Raw genomic sequence first — 18,670 nt, forward strand, 5'->3', positions numbered from 1 at the left:
CTGGCCCCATCCCCCTGACACCCGCCCTTCAGATATTTATAAGCACTGATGAGATCCCCCCTCAGCCTTCTCTTCTCCAGGCTGAACAGACCCAGGTCTCTCAGCCTTTCCTCACCAGGGAGATGCTCCAGCCCCTGATCACCTTGGTAGCTCTATCTAAGAGAGCTTAATGTTACAAGCCAGTGCAGACTACGTGAAGCTCCATGTTTTCCACTGGGATGAGGACAGGAGGTGGCTTCTGTCTTCTGAATTCTGACACTCAAGCCACAGTGCTCCTTAACAGACTAACCAAGGGAACCTTCAGTTTGTCGACTCCCTTAGAAGTAAATGTGAGCTGGTCAGTTGTCATCCTCCTCCTCCTGTATGGCTGTGAAGTGAGGACAAATTACAGATGCCACCAAACACACTTCAGGGTGCACTTTCACTACGGGCATCAGTTTATGAACCCCTGCCCCTCCCCTTTGCACTGACTTGGGTTTAAGATTGATTGAAACTGTCCACAAACCTAACCTCAAAGCCACACATGCTGTATTTGGACCATCAGTAGTATAAAAATCCAGGTAAGATCCTCGATGCTGAGCCCCTTAACTGTTGGCATCTAAATATCTTGCCCGTATAACGCACCTAGGTTAATCAATTCACTTTTTTCTAAGCTTAGTTTTTTACTGGTTTAGCTCCTTAAAGACCTTAAAATAGCCTTGGGCAAACTCCGGTGCCAGCGCACGAGGTGCAAAAAGGATGTGTTACTGGAGGATGAAGAACCGGGCACAGCTAGGCTGACCTTACAGCTAGTTACTGTTGAACCCTAAGTTGTGCTGCTCAGGACATCTGGTGTGTTCACAACCATCTAAAACAGCGTTCAACTTCCCTGAACCCAACTAGACCCAGAGAACATTACAAGGATATGTTTAAGGCAAAGCTTTGAGTTTTATAGCATTAGCTCCACAACACAGAAGACAAAGACTTTGTGCTATGGCAGAGAACAGTCGTCAATGCTGTTCAAACCCAGGAGCATAACCTTTTGCAGACAGAAGGCTGCAAGAGAAAAAACACACTAAATGAATTCAGAAAGCTCTATTTGCTACTCCCTTGGCAGCCAGTCTGCTGTCAAAATTCTCTCACAAAATTCTCTTACTCGCCAAAACAGCTGGTTTCATAGATGAGAATTCAATGGCAGATTCAGTCACCCTAATTAATAAATTTACTGTTTAAACTTGAAATATCAGACAGCGTTCTCAAAGCAGGAGTCATCTATCAAAAACTCGCATGTCTTTCCTGGTGACATTAGGATCGACATCTCCTTGGGCGTAGGTGAAATGACTTAATTTTGCTCCTATGAAAGCTCATAAAGAATCTAACCTAAATACCTCAGGGAATGATCTTGCAATATCCACTATATAAAAAACCAAAACCAGTCGTGCCAAATGAATTTGCAGATGTGTGCGGCTACAGAGTGAAACTTTTCTTGATCCTGCTCAGTATTTATTGAAAATCAAAACGAATACTCAGGTAATACAATAATGCCTCTCTAACAATGAAAATGTCAGGGGCTTGGTATACATGGCTTGGAAAGAAACAGAGTGTGACACCGATCCAGTACAACTATGTACATAAACAATATGATGCAAGCTGAAGTAAGAACATAATCTGTTGGATTAATACTGTGAAAATTATTCTGAATAGCAACCAAAACCTATCTGCAAAATGAATGCTAATATTTTAACAGCTGCATCTTAATCTAATGTTACAAACCATCTGTTACAGCTACATACCGGCAAAAGCACATACACACACACACAGACACACACACGTGTCAACAGTTGAATAGGAGGGGAGATTTGCACCTTCAGGCCTCAAAATTAAGGATATTCACAGGGCAATATTTAAAATATATTATCTGCTGCTTTGATTTTCTTTCCCTCCTGCTTAATTTCCAGGAAAGCTACACTATCAGTCTAATATATATATTAAGATGTTTTTTGGTACAGTTAATTCTAAAAACTAGCAGGTTGTTTTACAGGCATAAATAATGTGGGATGGTTTACCGGGATGCGTGGTCTACACTACAAACTCTGCAGCCCGGCTGCCCCTATATGCATTTACTGGAGTAGGATCCAATCCCAGTCAAGCTGCACCGCCTCCAATTGCAATTCAACAGCACCTTCCACGTCATTTTACAGAGTTACTCTACTACCAGCTGTTACCGTTTCTCTTCTCTCTCAAATACCAATTACAGTTTTCAGACTATTTCAGTTGTAAGGATCCTCAGGACGTTGTATCTGGGTTTGCAGCTATTTTAGCCAATTTCTACCACAGGAGGAGTAAAGCTGCAGTACTTCGTACCCTTCACATGCATTAATTGGGTAGATGTGGCCAGATGATAATATAATCCAGATTTTATTCAGGAAAACTTGTATATTTACCTGGAAGTTTGAGTGAAAAAACCAACCATGTATCTCTGTGTTACCAGGAGCTCCACGCAGAATCACCCTGTGCTGTTGCTGTTACTGCGAGCAAGTACAAAGCAGCCATGACAAAAATAAAAGGGGACCTGGATAGTTGAACCTCGGGATCAACTTTCTATATTTTGGTATTACGTGCAAAATTCTTGCCGTGTGCCGCCTGCACAGCACATGCAGCTCGACACAAACAAAGGGAAAATGAGGGGGCTTTGGGGGAAATTTTCAGTCTTTGGAAAGAGGTTTTTCTTTCATTATTATAATTCTACAGCAAGTCTATATATTCTGACCAAACATTGACTCCATCTGGTAGGGTGGCTTTTTTAACTTCTAAGAGATTTTCCATCCCAATATATATTTCTTTTACCTAATTACAGAATTACAAGAGGGTCACTAATTGGGCCTCTCTATTTCATCAGACAGTAATAGAGCACAGAAGAGTCAGGACTGAGAAAAATCTCAATCTCCTCCAACATATGAAATGAAAATTCATTTCTGCTTAAAATAGAAGCTTTAAGATAATTGGTGACTTCAACTGTAATAATTAACCGTTTTTAAAAAACATGTCCAAACACAGTAGCTGTAAATTAAAATTTAGGATTCAACAGGGGATACTATCCCTCCCACTTAGTGCCAAGTTAACGAGGTCACAGAGGGACTCTACAGGGGAGGATAGGGAAAGAGAATTTAAAAAATAATTGCAATTGTGCCACACTTCCCCACCGGACAGAAAGCTGTCATCTGCCTCACGAGCGTCTGAATTCACCAAAACTATCAAATTAAGAATAAAACCAAGCTCCTGAAGTTGATTTTTCTTCCCTACAGTTAATAATTTACCAGATAAATATTTGACAGGAATTCCCACAGTGCCTCCGCTTATTTGTTTCTGCGGCACCCTAAAAGCGTGCTTGCTTCTCTCAAAATCGATTAAATAATATCTTGCCCTCAAAGGTCCAGAAGTTTCTCCCTGTTGAGGACAGAAGTTTATGCCTAGTCCTCTTCTGTATCACCAATATCTTTCAGAAAAATTACTCCCACTGTGTATCCTGCACGTCTTTGAAACACTCGGGACAAGTAGGACAAGACCTAACACAGTAACAGGATTAACAAGACAGTGGGAGGAGAGAGGGGACACAGATGGAGGGAAATAAGGGGAGACAAAAAGATTATGCAGCTACTCCGTGAGGCCCCTACACAGGATGATGGACCCAAATTCTTTTGCAGTTAAATAAACAGAAGAAAGAGAAGCAAATATCTGTGGGTGCTGTGGAGGAAGTACCTATTCAAAAGGTATCTCAAAGAGTCAGTGAGACACTCGCAAGCACTGCAAATGTGCTCTGTGTGCCAGGTTCTGCACGGAATATGCTGCAGGGGTGTTTGCAGCGGGGCAATCGACACAGGACGGAATTGGTGGGATCAAACTATAAAAGAGCAGGTCAGCTAAATAGGAAAGACTGCATTAAATTGTTTGGAGATGAAAGCATTTGAGGGCGATGCAAGAGGCGAGAGGGGGTAAGTCTGTTTTCCCATTGATCGCCTCTTTGAATAATTGCCCAACACTGCAAAATCCCTTTTATATATATCTGTGTCTAAAGGGACGGAAAATGCAATTGAGCAAAGACCAGGCGTGGGGCTGCAAGGTAGGGAAGGTGAAAAGAGCTGGAAGTCTGCTGGGATGAGCCCTGTTTGGACAGCTGTAGCAGGGCTCACCTGCAGCCACAGAAGACCAGTCAGAGGGCGTTTCTGCGCTGAAGAACCATAGGAAGCTCTTATGAACCATAGGAAGCTCTTATGGCAGAGCTGGCTTTCCAGCTCCCTTTGTCTCTTAAGCCTCAAAAGAAGCAGGACAGGGACAGGGTAGTGGATCGAAGTGTACGTACGTGCATTTGTTAATGTTTCACGACGAGTGCTGCCCAACAGCCCTCTGCTGATTTCACTCATATTGGCTCCCACTGCCTCCCACCTCATGGATGAGGAGTAACACCCAGAGATCAAAAACGTGGCCTTTAATCCGTCACGCTGGCTCCTCTCTGATGGGTACAACAGGTTATGGCAGAGGCATTGGCTGCCGCTGTAGGAGAACCACAAGCTACAGATCTTTTACAGTCCTGGCTTCAATTCAACACCCCTTTCTTGAGTCCCCTCCGTGACCCTGGCTACTAATAGCAGCCAGTACAAAGTGGGAGGAGAACCAAAGCCTAAATTTTAAAAGCCTGGAAGCTTACTATTTCCAGACAAAAGCAACCGCCTCCCGTTGTGTCAGAAAAAAAGTAACTGATGGATCTGAAGAATTATGTCGCCTTTTTGTGATGCCACTTAATTAAGGTTATTCTGAATAACAGGAAATACTTGCCTGTAGTTGCAAAGTAAGACTAAGGAAAATTTCTGTCTACTCTTCAGGGTCTGCCATTTTTCAGTATTTTAGCCAAAAGACTTTGTAAAAGTGCAGTTGGAAGACAAATTTTCACATCAGACCATTTAAATGGTATTTCTTCTGCATGAGGTACAGACTGGTTTTCTGTAAGAACTAGACAGACTATCTGTCATTCAAAAAGCTACAGAGGAAAACCTGAAGACAAAGTAACTTCAGCATTCTTTAACAAATTCACCTCAAACTTTAATTACTTAACACATTTGTGTAATACGCAGATGAAGTGTCTCAAAGGCACTTAGAACCACGTGATATACATTTTTTGTTTCTTTAAATGCTTTCTTCCTTACTGACAGTAAGCATCAAACCTGAAATCCAAGACCAAACTTTGTTACCATCTTCTTCTCCGCAGTTATGTTTCCATGTTGCGCCTGCCCAGAACAGACGACAACGCTAAAAACGCACAAGAAACCAGAAGGAATACTCATAGGGAGGGATTCAGCTAATGGGTCTGCTGATTCCGAACGGCATATATTCATCCACTCCTCCCCAAAAAAGGATGCATGGATGTTAGATAATTGACAGTATGATCAAATCATTACGAAGGGAACAAAAGTAATACGTGTAAGTTTTCAGAGAAAAATATTAAAAACATGAGCGGTGCTTTTGGACCTGTGAGGGGAAAAGAGCTAAATGAATTGCTGACCAGAATTATCTCATTGAACTTAAAAGGAAGATGTTTCTCCTTGCTCAGTGGCACAAACATGACAACTTTTGTTCTATAAATCAAGAAACAGGGAACATAAACAAGTTTACAAATTGAAAGCAACTTTAAAAAGATAAATTTCAGGTTGCTACAGCACACAAAGATGAACTACAAGGAGCTTTCCTTCCTTGTTCAAATTCAAATTAACCAGCCCTTTGTGCTTCTGTTCTCTTCTCTTTTCAAATTTCCTTCCTCGTTTCCATGGGAACCCCCTCGCCGACAAGCCTCCGAGCGGAGCAAGAGGCCAAGCTTAGCCAGGGGTGTGAAAAGGGGAGAGAGTCAAAGGGCAGAATTTGGCTCGGGAGAATCAAGATGCCAACCTTTGTCACCCCACAAAGAGGGGGTAACCATAGGAACTAACGCTGCGGGACAGCGGCAGGCAGGAGGAGCATCGCGGCCGAACCCACCAGATGGGAAACAAAACGGGAAAGACATCGTTAAAAACGCAACGCTAGAACCTACAGTGAAGAAAAAGGTCTTACAACTGAAAAGAATTCAAATAATACTTTAAGGACCCAGTATCCAGCTTCCTGCTAGGCTGAAGGCCACATAATAGCATCGAATTTATCTACACGAGACCACAGAGAAACCGGGCAGATCCGATTCTCAAATTCGACGCAAGTACCTAACGGTCTCCTGAAGAGATGCTGAATACTCCCCTTTGACTTTGACGGGCTCTGAAGATGTTTTCTAAACATCTCACAGGTACGCGGAAACAACACCGCTTCAGGAAGATCGCTTCAAACATGCAGAGCCAGTTTACACTAACAGTTCTGCAAATATGGAAGACAGTCTAGCCGCTGTTGTTACCGCAAGAGCAGTCTGACAGAGCAGATCTACACACAGTATATTAACAGGCCATTGCATTCATCTACTACATAAAAATACAGATATGGCATACCGTTATTCCTGTACCTTGTAAAAGAGACAGCAGGAGGATGAGGCATGAAACAGCTCTATAAAATCACAAATGATATATAAAGGAAAAATGTGGTCCAATCGTTCTCTCTATCTTCAGCACAAAAAGTAGAGAACATAAAACCGGCAGGCGGTTCATTTGAAGAGGAAAAATCCCCAACAGCAAATTCTTCACCCAACGCCTTTAACTTCTGTAACTCTTTGCTGCCCATTTGTGGGGGTGCTAAAAGAATGTATGAGTTGAGGAAGAAAATGGATACATTTGTACAACAATCCATCAAAGGTTACTAATAGGAGACATCATTTCCAAGCCACGAATTGCTGAGCGCGGAATAACAGCCTGGGCAGGTGTATGTTACGTACCTGACCTGTTCCTATCTGCTGCAACCCACACCCACTGTGGGGCACCATCGGGTGACAGAGTACCAGGCTAACCAGATCCCTGGTCTGACTTCGTATCGCCGGCCTGAGGGTCTTACATTCATCCATCTCCTCCCCAATTTCATTTCTACTAGCCCATCTCTCACACCAAGTATATTCTTTAAAAGCATACTTTATTAAAATACTATTGTTTTGCAGGTCTGGGGTGTTGCAAGATTGAATGATGAACTCAAGTCATCAGTGGGTTCCTCAGCCATCAGGGATATTTTACAGCCCACAGGCTCCTCACCTTCAGTACTGGTTTGGTGGCAGATGTAGGACAAACACTGGCTCAGTTTCCTTCAGAAAGTCACAAAACCCTCATGCATTTGTGTCTCTTAATGACCAGGATACAGAATGTGGAGCAAGGTGACAGTGCACAGATGAGGCACATGTGAATTTAAGATTTGTCCTTTGAATGTCAAAAACATGCTTTGGTGAATTATTCTTCTTCTTATAACACAGAACACATTACCTTTGCAGCCACAAAGGAACATCCCATTGATACAAAAATTATTCAAATCCATAAAAGCCATCCTAATTTTCCTTAAAATCACCATAGGTGTCTCCCAAAACAAAGAAGAAATCTGCAGCCATACCAGCCAGACAAATGGTAAAATCTATAACAACTGCTCCTTGGTGCTTAAGTTGCTATTTCATATTTATTCTCTTGTCTTGTCAATCTGTTGCGGCTTTCCTTTTGAATCCAACTATCCTATAATTGGAGCCATCATCACACACTGGAGAAAGCAAGGAAAAAACCCACCGCTTCCAAGCGAGCAGCAAAATCATAAGTCCATCCTAGCCAAGCCACGTAATGTTTAAGTAGCCCATCATTACTCACATCCCTGCCAACTTTTTGCACAAAAAAACATGTTCTAGAAGATCGGCAAGTCGAAAGGACAGAAAACCGAAGCGCTTCCAACCTAGTATGTCAGCTCACAAGTTATAACTGAGATGCCTAGATAATCTTGGTACCAGAAGAGTGTAAAGGGGGCAGAGAAAGGTCTTGCTAGTAACTTGCACTAAACAGAAGTGGGGACTTGATTCTACAGCCGCCACACGAGACCCCTGCCTTACGAGGGACAGAATCTAACATGTCTATGCACAGAAAACAAGGCAGCTATTTCAGTGCTAGTAGAGCAGAACTGTACCCTCCAAGTTACACACACGACTAGATATAAGGCTCAGTCTAGTCACTGTAACAAATACTAACCTGTACTACCACAGCATACGATATACAATATAAACACAGGGTTTTGTCCCACAGCAGCTGCACCTAAGAGAATCAATGGGCTGATTTTGGTTAAGGTAGAGAAAAAACATACAAAGGTAGGAACGAATGTCTGTACACTTGTGTAGGTAAGAGGAATGGTGAATGGTAAGACCAATATTCCCTTAATGCTCCGGCACAACATTCTTTTGCATCTGAGTTTACACTTGCAGATATGAAGATACAAATGACTCTACAGTATGTTGTCATTTAACTATTCAAAGTAAATTCATGTGTTCCACCTTTCCTAATAATTCCTCTTTAAGCCTCCACCAGATGCTGCAGAATTAGCCACAATGCAGAGCCATCTGCCTTCATGACCCTGAAAACAAGCCCACTGTGAATAGATGTTGATTAAGATGTAGATCATTCACTTTAAACTGAATCGTTACATAAAACTAATGTTTTTTTCATCTGCTTGCACTAAACTCTTAAGGCTAAATTTCACTTCCATATTTCCACTTGAATCAGCATTCAGAATTAATCTTTTATTCAAGAAAATATGAACATGGTGTCAAAGTTCATCTTCAATGTGCAAGCGGTAGTTTATCAATTTAACACCCCTCCAAGCCGAACCCCACTTGTCTTCATTTTCTCTATCACCACTAGTTGGCATTTTGAAATATTCACGTGGCATCTTGTTCTCATTAACGAACATAAAAGACTCAAAAACAGTATTTCAGAAATTATTCTCTGGAGAATGCCTGTTAGCCAGGCAAAAGGAAGTAAGCATTTCTAACACCTGCTACCTAGCTCTGCTATTCGAGCACCAAAGATCCACAGGCAGAAGTTTTAACCCTTGTGTTCTTTGTATTCATTTTAGAAAGCAGCATCTTTTCCGGACTCTGATGTTTCATGCGGCTCGGTACAGCATAGCGCTGTAATACCTTCGTCTGGTTTCTCGAAGCACAATGACATGGCCCCTGGCAGGAAAAAAAACCCAAAAAATCAGAGACTCACCTTTGTGACTGCTGCCATTAAACAAGCATCCATTCTACCTTAGAATGCCAGATAGAGTTTATATCCCCTTGGATTGTTGTACTAGGATGGACGGCGTGAGCTAGGCGTGAGCCAGGCCCAGGAATCCATTCGGTTTGCTGTTGTGGATGCTGTATCTCCGCACTGACAAATCCCTCCCTCGGTAAGCCCGTATGTGGCAGTCCTATTGTCAGAACTGCAGTGCCCTCCCAAACACAGACACTGCACGTGACAGCAGCCGAAGAGCCCATCTCTTCTGCATCTACTCCTGGATGTTGCTCGATTTGGGCTAACTGCTTCAAAAGATTTCTAGCCCAAGACAAGGCACTTGCCCTTTCTTCCTTATTTAAGCCTCTACCAACCTCAAAGTAGGCACATACGTGCAGCTCTGTGCTTCATCTGAACATGAATTAGTATCTCACGTGGCTGCTCTTCCCATCCAATGAGTCTAGGTGCTTCAGTATTCACTGAATATTATTTGTTCAGATTATCTTGAAGTTCATTGGACCTTAATGTGAAAAGGTTCAGATCAATGGTCCTAATACGAGACCATCTGAGGTTGCATTCAAGAAACAGCTTCCTCTGAAGCCTCATTTTACATAACCATCAGATCAAACCAATTTTTGTAGGGATCTACTTGGGGATGTAACAGCTCTAGTTCTTCCCAAACTGTTCTTATGCACTCAGAAGTTTCACCTTTGCACAACACTCATGGCCTTTACTGGTCAAGATTGAAACCAGAAGCTGATGCGTTTCAAACAGACAAGCCTCAGGTTATTCCTAAAGCTGGAATTTCTAAGCAGTACGTTATTAGGAACTCCTTTGCTCCGCAGAATCATCTCCGTAATTCCAGCTTTGAGACATTCTGGTTTAACAACAAAACAGTCTCTATCTTTACATGGCTATTTCTAAGGTAAAAATTCAGAGTTGGAATAAGAGAATATGAAGTTAATGGAAGAGTAAGCTTTAATCAGCTGGCGCACAGCTGGCATTCTTATGGTCATGTACAGTTCCGTTGTTCTGTAAGCATCAGTCTTACATGCTAAAGAGAAAATTAATCCTTACTGCAAATGAGCGTCTAAGATCAGCGTGCTTACAAAGCACCAGCTGATTAAAACCTGCTTTTCCATTAGCTTTAGATTCTTATACTTCTACAAGTTTTGGATGCAGAACTGAAGAACACAGAAAGCCAAGGAAAAGTGCTAACATTTAGGAATAAAGATGGAATTAAGGGGGGAAGAAGTTAAGGATTTCCCACCCTGCATTCTATCCATCCTTGCTTATCAGTGGAAAAGAAAGATAGATGCTTCCCATTTGTATTAAAAAAAAAAATCACTCAGAAATAGGAGGAGGGATGGGGCAGTACTACCTCCCAGCTCCAGGGAAGGTAGGAATCACTATCACATAAACCAAGATCAGTGAATTTTGCACACTTCTCCCTGACCCTTATGCAAATCAAGAATTAAGAGACAGCATTGAGTCCAAACCCAGGTTATCTGAAATCAGTAACATATGCCTGATTAAAAAAAAGCTATTAGAGAAACCTCATTAAAATGAGCCGCTTAATACTTGACCTACCTATACTGGTGAAATACCTAACTCCTATTGCACATGCTAAGACTAGGATGGGAATAAATAGATCTAAGTCTTTTGTTGATGGCATTTTTAAGCATACTCCAGTTCTTTTCCACTTAAAAAAGAAAAAAGACAGAAAAATCCAGGAGCTAGACTCCAAAGATCACTGCTGGGAGGAGAAGAAGAAAAAAATATATTGCCACAAAAAAGAAACTGTGCTGTACACACAGAAATATAGTTAGCAAGGGTACACGGATCCTGCAGCATGCACGCTGCTCTGCGGCAGGTCAACAGCATCATCCTCTGCAAGAATCAGCACAAGCAAGAAACCACTAAATTTGAAATAGGGTATGGAAAAATCAGGTGTCTTCACATCTGCGGTTGCATTTTCTGTGACAAAGTCCATTAACTATTCACCAGTTCCGCTTCTAAATATTCAAAACTCCATGACCGGATAGTTTATTTATATTAATCCAATGGTTGCCAGCTGGTGAGCTTTGCCATGCTGATGGAGTAGGAGCATATGCGTCAACATTACTCCCCCTTCCAGCTACCTCCCTCACACTGCAAAAACCAAATCAACTGTGGGAGAACGTTATTTCTCTATTTCCCCTGTTGCATCCCCCACCTACACACGAGCCAACCTAGCTACGGTGCATCCCGAAGTCCTGCTGCTGCTCTTTTTTGATATGCAAAATGGGAATGGAAGTTGGGAGAGAGTGCAAAGGAATAGCATGTTATCTCCTCTGCCCACATGGCAACTGTATCATCTCATTTCTGGAGCGTCTGACCTCCGCTATAATCCCAAAGGAAAACGTTTCTGCATTCACCCAGAGGGACCCGTTTCGCCCTCCACCATGTCTGGTTCCTGTCCATTAAAGCCTCTTTGACCCCTAATATCATTTGTGAGGTCCCATAAAAAACAGAGTGAGGAGGAGAAAGTGCTGGCAGTATATTTGACTGCAGCAAGGCTGGCCATCATCATATTAAACCACTTCTCTTCATCAGCGACAAAAGCTTGAATAGCATGCTCCCAGGCTCCAACAGGCTACCGAGTTACGTGTTCTCTGATGAAAATATTTGTCTACAAAAATTGCATTAAGGCAGATAAAAAACCACCTCTTGCTAGTCTTACACATAAGCAAATCCTTCAAGACCAAAGGAATATTAAGCGAGAAAGGGACAGAAGATAATTCTTTGCAGCAATAATAATCCAAGAGATGGATAAACAAGGTCAGATCCCTCAGGGGACAGGGGTAATTTAACCTCCCTGTTGTCACTGCCTCGTTCAGCACACGATCTATGTAACACAGCAGAACTGCAGCAGCAGCACTGTGCAACATCATCTCCATGTCACGCTATCGTAACAAACATATTTAGAGGGAAGTTCTAACAGCGTAGCACAGACTGACCACGCTAGATGGTTATTGTAACAAAACAACCTGTTAGCAGATGATAGAAAACGTTAAAAATACCTTACAGTATGTTTTACATGAGAGCACGGAGCACATCAAAGGAATGACCCCGGGGAGGCAGGAAGCGTGAGGCCCCGAGGTGCGCAGCGGCTGCCGCGGTGCAGGACTGCGGGGCAGGACAGCTCCCGCCTGGACAGCTCAGCCTGGCCCAGGGCCTGGGGAGGGGGCCCCAAAAACACGTGCCCTTACACCTACCACCTCCTATCGCCACGCTCTATCACGACTAGTGCCTTAGTCTACATTAAGCAGCACTACTCCTTTTAGAAAGGAGCAGATGTAAAATGACTCTGATTTTAGTCTCCGCTGTAGCCAAGCGAATGTTAACAGAGGCTGGACTAGTGCAAGTGGGGTTTGTTCTCTATCAAAAGGAATAAGCCCCGTTAGAGATACACGGGGATAGAATGACGCTCCAGGCCCTTGAAGGCAGCAAACCCACCCTTCAGCATTCCCAGCTTAAACCGGGCCTTGCTGATGTGGCACAGCAGAAAGCTTAAGGCATTATCTTTCCTAGGAGTAAATGAAAGCATGGGAACTGATTTCAGCAGGGACCAGCACACGCTAAGAATGAATCCTGATGCAATATTCTGATTTTCTTCATTTAATCAAGACGGTTAATACCAACATTGCTGCAATGTAACAAGACAACACTGACGATGCGACATTAGCCTTTATTATAATTATGAAGGAATAATATTAGCATAAAGTCTCAAAAAGGCAACTTAGTGGTTTTTTTGAGTTTTCAAGAAATAACAAGTAAGTTTTTCAACAGTTCCTTCAATGAAGCAATCAATGGTATGGGAAGAGAAGCACGCTGAATTTATTGATGGTAAGACAACAGCTGTAGTAGTTCCCAGTTTTGCTTCACGGTCACTCTCTTGTATTGCACTCTTTCAGTACAAGCAAGCTGAATTTTTCTTATGGATTTTTTTTTTTTTTTTAGGAACTGTTGGGAAAAAGCGGTACTGAAAAACTGTGAGAATTACAAGGCCTTCCCCCCGCAGTACACAAGATGAATCATTCTGCTGCTGTAGTGGTTTTGCTCGCAGCAATTAGGGAGGCCTTGGAGATGAGAGGTGTTTACCAGAAAAAGTCACAATGCAAGTTTTAATAGCCTTCATCCAGTTCAAAAGCTGAGCGCTCCATCCACTTGACTGCAACATTAAATAACGTCTAAAAAGCCAAATAATAAAGACTTCCTTCTTGCTAAGTACTGATTTAAGGGGCAATCTAGGCTCATGCAAGGAGTAGAAACATACTTATGAAAGTCTGTGGCTTTTCATTTCTTTTCCCCTGTTCAAACCTCTAAAAAACCTCTGCAATAGAGGTGCAGGTCCCTGCATAGTGAATTTACGCTTGCTGATAGGTTTGTTTCCTTGCCCAGCCTTCATCATTTTTCATGAAGCATTCTGAAGTAGCCCACAGTCCATTCCCCGACTGAAACCACCGGCCTATATGCTAATTACATTGGCAGAAGGAGCACTATATACACCCGCCACACCAACGCACCCATGCTAAGATCAAGAATGGCTTTGGCATCGAGCTAGTATATGAATTGCAGCAACACAGTGTTTCATCCAAGCTAATTTATGCTATTAAGCTGAGCTTTATACCACGGAAAGCAGAGAAGTAACATTCGCTTCTCAACTGTTTCTCCCTGTAGCCAAAAGCTATTTTACAAAGATAAGAACAATTACACCAGTTATTCTGGCTTAGACTGAGGGTCCGTATAATTACTGCTCTGCTTCCAACAGTGGCCATAAACAGACTGTTAGTGAAAGTGGTATTTTTGACAGTTCTCGGAAATCATTGGTTTAACACATAACAAAAGCCAGAAAAATAAGCATAATGTTGGCTGTTACTAGGAAGCTATTAGCAGCAAAAAAAGTGTGATTTTATTTATAAATAAACCCCTGGTGCGCCTACATCTGGAGCGGTGTGCCACACTCATCTCTACACCTCAGCGAGGACAAGGCTAGAAGAAAGGGACACAGAAAGGTAACTGAAATTATTACAGGAATGAAGCAGCTGAATTGCACGAAGAAAGTCCAAACAGCTGGAACACTTCAATTTGGAGAGGAAAAGCCTGGGGGATAAAACCAAGTTTTCCAAAATCACAAGTGTAACAGGATTTAACTGCAGTGCAATATTGCACAGCACTGGAACAAAAGGGTATTAAATGAAACTAGCAGGAGACTGGTTTAAAACAGGTTGGAGAATAAGAACTTCTTCACATGGTGGCTAATGAACCGGTTGACATTATTGTATTCATAAAATAGAGAAATTCATTGATAATAGATCCATTAAATGATACGAAAGGGAGCAGGCAGGGAGGTGCCCTCTAACATCCGTAATTCTGGGACTGTGGATACGGAGGAAGCACCAGAGAAGCAGCCCACAGACGAGAGGCGTGCACCCCTCTCCTAAGTAGTACCTCCTCTTGCCATCAGCAGATACCGAATGCGTGGCAAAAGAGATGTTCCTTACATTCCCTAAATGCTTTCCCAGCCTGTGACAATTTTCTGCCATGGGGAAGAGCCTGAAGTGGTTTTTTTCTACCTGGTCACCCTCATGGGCATTATCTTCCCAGTTCTGGTCCAATCTCCTCGAGGTTTTTGCATCCACAGCACTGTCAACGAGTTTCAAAGCTCTACTGCCAGCTATTTGAAGAACCATCTCTTCCTCTTTGTTCTGACTTGGCTTCCAGCACCTTCATCTGAGGGAGCCTAGCTCCTGCACTGGAACAGACCATGTACAGTCTATCCCTACAACCCTCTGCATGCCACTTACGATGGTCATTGTTGCTGTTTGGGGTTTTTTTCCCCTATTTTAAATTAAGTATGCTAAAGCGCCCTGCCGCAGTCTAACACCCCTCACACGGGATAAGCTCCCTAAGCCCGTGGTCATTCTTTCTGTTTTTCTCTGGACCTTTTCAGTTCAAACATTTTTTTGAGACAGCTCACAACTTCACACAACACTCCAGCTATTTGTGAGCCACAGGATGATATAACACCTCCATCATGTCTGGTCGTTATTCCTTTCCTAATATTGCACATCTGATTTGCCTTTTGGCTTTCCTGCTGCTCAGTCAAGCTTTCAACTCATACATCAATAGAACAAACCATCAGAAGTCCAAGGAAATAAGCTGACCACCACCACTGAGACGAAGAATATTATTCCCCCAAACACATACATATTTATCACTTTGCATTTACTCAACAATTTTATGGCCCAGTGTATCTCAAACATAATCTCAAGATTTATACATTTCTTCATTCTGATTTGACCTTAGTTTTCAGTTACTCACAAGAGTAGCAATAGGCTTTCTCATCTTACTGCTGGTATTCTCTTCTAGATCATGTAAGAAAATACTGAACAGCACAGATCCCGAAAGTCGTCCACTGATAACCTACTTCCACTCCAAGAGGTGACCACTGACTTCTCCAACCACCCAATGCAGCCAAAACCCACTATCTCCACCCCTCTGCAAGCCAAGTCCCTGAAGTCTTCAATCCAGTTGGTTTCATTGATTCCTTTATTACCCTAAGTTCCACCTTTCAAAGATGAAAGAAACGGTTTGTCACACCTAGATGTTCACACTGTTATCCTATTAAACTTGCTTTGGCTTCATTTTCCCTCCTTAGAGTTAGATCTTCAAAGGTCCTCAGAGCTTTCCAGAACCAATTCTAAAATAAATTTCATTCTTGCTGCTATGTATTTAGTATAATTTAATCCCTAGCCACAACCAAATGAGCTGTTGAAATGCAAGTCCATAGTTCTTTCAAACAAAGAAAATTTAAGTGTAATAATCTCGATTTTCTTCTTACTGTAAAACTCCCGTCAAGTCTGGTTCACAACTCTTCCATAGAACGACAACATAAAGCCTTGGCTTTATATTGTTTAACAAGAGCAGTTGAATTAAGTTTCTATATTGTCAGAAAGAGCACTCAACGACAAAAACATGATTATTCTTTCTGTTCCCAGTACACAGCACAGCAGACCTACCGGCGAGGATTCTCAAGCACTTCAAAAATACCAATAAACCCAATCTGCACAAATCTCTCATGAAAATTTGAACAGGATGACAGTGAGACTTGCCCAATATTCTGAATTTCCATCCATTTTAGTCATATCACAGAATACCAAGTAAGGAAACTCCTTAGGCTGGGTGGCAGGACAGAGAACAGACTGAAGTGAACTTAAAAGTCTTGTCTAAATTAGACTGTAGATAAGAACAGACTAAGCGTGTCATTGAAGCCCCGTCAAGAAAGTTCTCCAAAGAAAGCTTCGACAAATACCAGTGGAAATGTGTTGGGGTTATTAAAAGGAGAAAATTATTATACGTAAGTCCAAAGCAGGTTTTGGGGGAAAATGGTAACAGCAATAAGGTACCATTATAACAAAGAAAGTGCAAGTCTCAAAGCTTGTCTGCCTGGAAATAGAACAGAAACAGGGTAACTAAATTGTCTGCAAGAGAACAGACCTTCTTGCAGCTGAGAAAGAGTTCTAATAAATGAGCAGTTTCCATTATTTTCATAGTATGTCTTATTACGTTCATTTTCTTTACACCAAATTTTAGGCGAGTCAGAAAAGGCCAAATATTATGAAGCCACCAAAGGACACAGCCTTCGGAACCAAAAATCTTCTGTTCATTGTTCAGTATGCTATTTTTCTGGCATTTAGTTGAGTGACAGACCATTCAAAATAAGCATTCTTCATCTGTCTAAATATTTAAAGTAACAGGCTAACACAAAACACATCCAGAGTATTTCACACTCAGTTATACTAAATTAGGCAAATTTTATAGTCGTACAATATTTTAGTATGTATTACATCTTACGCAAGTGGTATTTGGTTTTATGTTTGAAGTATTATCTTGATTTTTTCATTTTTATTTCTAATATAAATATCTTCCTTGACTCTGTTACCAATTATTTGTCAACCAAAGGCCAAAACCATATATATTGCTGAAAAACCAAAAACAGTCTTACCTCCATCGCTAATGCTGCTGTTTGCTGGTCATAATGATTCAGAAGATTAGGCATAAAGGTGGTATTGTAAGGCAGATCCTGGCACATCCGCAAGATGATGGGCTCACAAGAAAATAAACTGTGCCCTCTTGCATGCCCTACCAGAACATCCAAAAGCCAAATGTAACAGAACATCCAGCTAACAGCCATCCTTCCACGCTGGGGACGGGGCCAGTTATCGAGCCCAGCCAGAAAGCTCTTTCAGCTCCTCAGGTACCCTCAGGTTTCACTTCAGTGGCGATATTTTCGCTCCTTGTTTAACGTTCTTCAAAACTGGAATACTCTTTGCACACAACATTCTCAGCTCAGTCCAGAAGATGAAGTAGTTGAGACAGATGTGTGATCAACCCTAGCTTTTCTTTTCTCCGTACTATACAACATGTATCAGGTTAAGGTATAAAACGTTTAACCGCATTCCCACACAATTGACCCCATCGTGGCAGAGCAGCAGCTGAGTTAGGTTCTTCTTTTGTTAGGTGCCCTAGAATAAAAAACACAGCAAACAGAATGCAGTCAAAAGCCTCGTAATTGATTAAAATATTTTAGCTCTAGATAACCTGGCAGACAAATTGCTTCCAGTTTTCATATGCACAACTAGAAGGTCCCTTGACAAGTTTTAATCCTGGTTACAGGCCGTTTCTGGTGGAAAAAAGCCCGTATTCTGTAAACCTCAGGATGGTGAAAGAGGGGAATGTATTTACTATGAGGAAAACATTTTTGGAAAACCCCACACTTCAAATATTACCATGTGAATATTACACTTGTTGGCCACACTGAAACCAAGCTATTTGTGACTCAGCATCTCCACTGGTACATTCACAGCGATAGCATCTCCTTAGTTGCATGCCCTCGTAACTTCTGCTGCATAATTATAAAACAAAAACAAAGCAGTCGCCACCACCAATACACAAGCCCCAACTTGCAGTACTGAAGGCTACTGTTCTGCCCAACAAGCTACAGTCACGGTTTGGCTACCTGTGTTCAAATATGTAATTTTAGTCCAGTTGTAAACAGCTTTTTGTTGTCTCTAACCCATTTTGCTCGCACACATCTCGTCTTTTGCTCTCTGGAAACCATCATACCAGCTCAGGATAAGCCAGAAAACAGCATTCTTTGACCGCCTCTTTCTCCACACGCTCTCGGAGATGGAAGCTGCAAAGGTAGCTACGTACGGTTGTTCTGCCAGTTCCACTCTACCCATAGAGCCAATTTAAACAGCAGCCATTCCTCAGGGCTGGATCTGCATTTTCTCAGCACTAAGGGGCTGGAGCGGAACGAGCAGAATGGGGACTCAGCATATTGTGCTCATCGACTGGAGAAACCAACTCGGAAACTGGAGGCTAAAGCATGGAAAAAGTTGAGAGAGCTGTAAGGGTACAAAGAGGTCCTTTTCATACAAAAATTTTGT

At 42.1% G+C, this 18,670-nt stretch overlaps 1 protein-coding gene across 1 annotated transcript in view; it reads right to left on the minus strand.

The window, feature by feature from the left end:
* The window catches only part of FZD3 (frizzled class receptor 3), a 60,444-nt gene that overhangs the window by 37,488 nt on the left and 4,286 nt on the right, over positions 1-18,670 (minus strand). Inside the window, exon 2 of the mRNA XM_064448307.1 lies at positions 17,224-17,743. Within this exon, the coding sequence (XP_064304377.1) occupies positions 17,224-17,412 (189 nt within the window). The 5' untranslated portion in view covers positions 17,413-17,743. The remainder of the gene's footprint in view (positions 1-17,223; positions 17,744-18,670) is intronic.

This window comes from Phalacrocorax carbo, chromosome 3 (assembly GCF_963921805.1).
Source record: "Phalacrocorax carbo chromosome 3, bPhaCar2.1, whole genome shotgun sequence".
Classification (NCBI taxonomy): domain Eukaryota; kingdom Metazoa; phylum Chordata; class Aves; order Suliformes; family Phalacrocoracidae; genus Phalacrocorax; species Phalacrocorax carbo.